The 1160-nt window shown below is 45.1% G+C and overlaps 1 protein-coding gene across 1 annotated transcript; it reads left to right on the plus strand.

Moving 5' to 3' along the window:
- Positions 1-226: 226 nt before the first annotated feature.
- On the plus strand, positions 227-937 carry LOC147902653 (heavy metal-associated isoprenylated plant protein 28-like). The gene is made up of 3 exons (XM_087373910.1): positions 227-254; positions 390-465; positions 609-937. Exons 1-3 carry the CDS (start codon positions 246-248, stop codon positions 935-937), a joined length of 414 nt encoding a protein of 137 aa, XP_087230036.1. The 5' UTR covers positions 227-245.
- The last annotated feature ends 223 nt before the right edge of the window (positions 938-1160 follow it).

Genomic DNA, 1160 nt, shown 5'->3' on the forward strand with positions numbered 1-1160 from the left:
TAGTCTTTTCCGTTACCCCAAGTGTCGTTTGCTTCACATTTTTCTAACAATATACATATCCTCGGCAGCCTTAAATACGTAGTCCCATCGTCCTTACCATTATCCTTCATCGTACCCTCCACCGTTCTTTCCCACTTCCTATATATCTGCTTCGACGTGTACACTAGCCTCTCGGACTCGCTCCCCAGCTTCTCCATCCCAGCCACCCTCCTCCGTCGAACTTACGAATCCTTTCGAATATTTTCATGGCTGAGGTTACCACCCACCCTCTGATCTTTAGCTCTAGCCTCTTGTTAATTCACACTTTGACATCAGAGTCCGAAAAATAATTCAGTTTCTCATGTCGTCGTTGTCGTCTTCTTCTTCTTCTTCCTGTGATTGCCATAAAGGCAATTGAATTCCGAGTGCACATGGACTGTCCCGGCTGTGAACGCACTGTCCGGAAGGCGCTCTCCCGACTCAAGGGTATGACGCTGTTTTCTTCTTGCGATCGCTGCATAACCTAGGGATTCTAGCATGAAAACGATCGTCGACGGTTGTCTAATTTTCATTAGAGGTTTGCCCGTTGAGTACCTTGACAGACAGATTCATATATTCTATGGAAGCAGGCATAGATTCCGTCGAGATTGACAGAGATCAGCAGAAGGTGACCGTTATTGGATACGTAGACAAGTACAAAGTTTTGAGGAGATTGAGAAGGACAGGGAAAAGGGTGGAATTCTGGCCGTATCCAGACGAGCTGGAAAGTCACCTAACACCTTACAGTTACTACAGCGGCGATCCTTTTCCAGAAACGTATGGAAGCAGCTACAACTACAGAAAGCACGGATACAGCGATACGTACGGCTACAGTTACGGAAGATACAATCCTCATCCAGATGATAAGATACAGGAAGTCTTCAGTGACGAAAATCCAAACAGCTGCTCCGTTATGTAGGCTCGAGTCTAGTTTTTTCTGATCGCCTGATGAGCTTCAGACAGTAACGATAAGATTCAGGAAGTCTTCAGTTGACGAAATTCCAAACAACTGCACCGTTATGTAGACTCAAGTCTAATTTTTCTGATCACCTGATGAGCATCAGACAGTAACGATATCTCCGAATCACCGACGAAAAGAACACATGACTGACGACAGAAGTGAAAATGTATACATTAGAGGT

Source organism: Dipteris shenzhenensis, chromosome 4, assembly GCF_047967505.1.
Source record: "Dipteris shenzhenensis isolate YYH24624 ecotype China chromosome 4, Dip_SZ_1.0, whole genome shotgun sequence".
NCBI lineage: Eukaryota > Viridiplantae > Streptophyta > Polypodiopsida > Gleicheniales > Dipteridaceae > Dipteris > Dipteris shenzhenensis.

Bases quoted from the DNA above. Each gene is read 5' to 3' on its own strand.
- LOC147902653 (XM_087373910.1), top strand. The intron at 466-608 runs GTATGACGCTGT...CTATGGAAGCAG, and splicing joins GGCGCTCTCCCGACTCAAGG to GCATAGATTCCGTCGAGATT.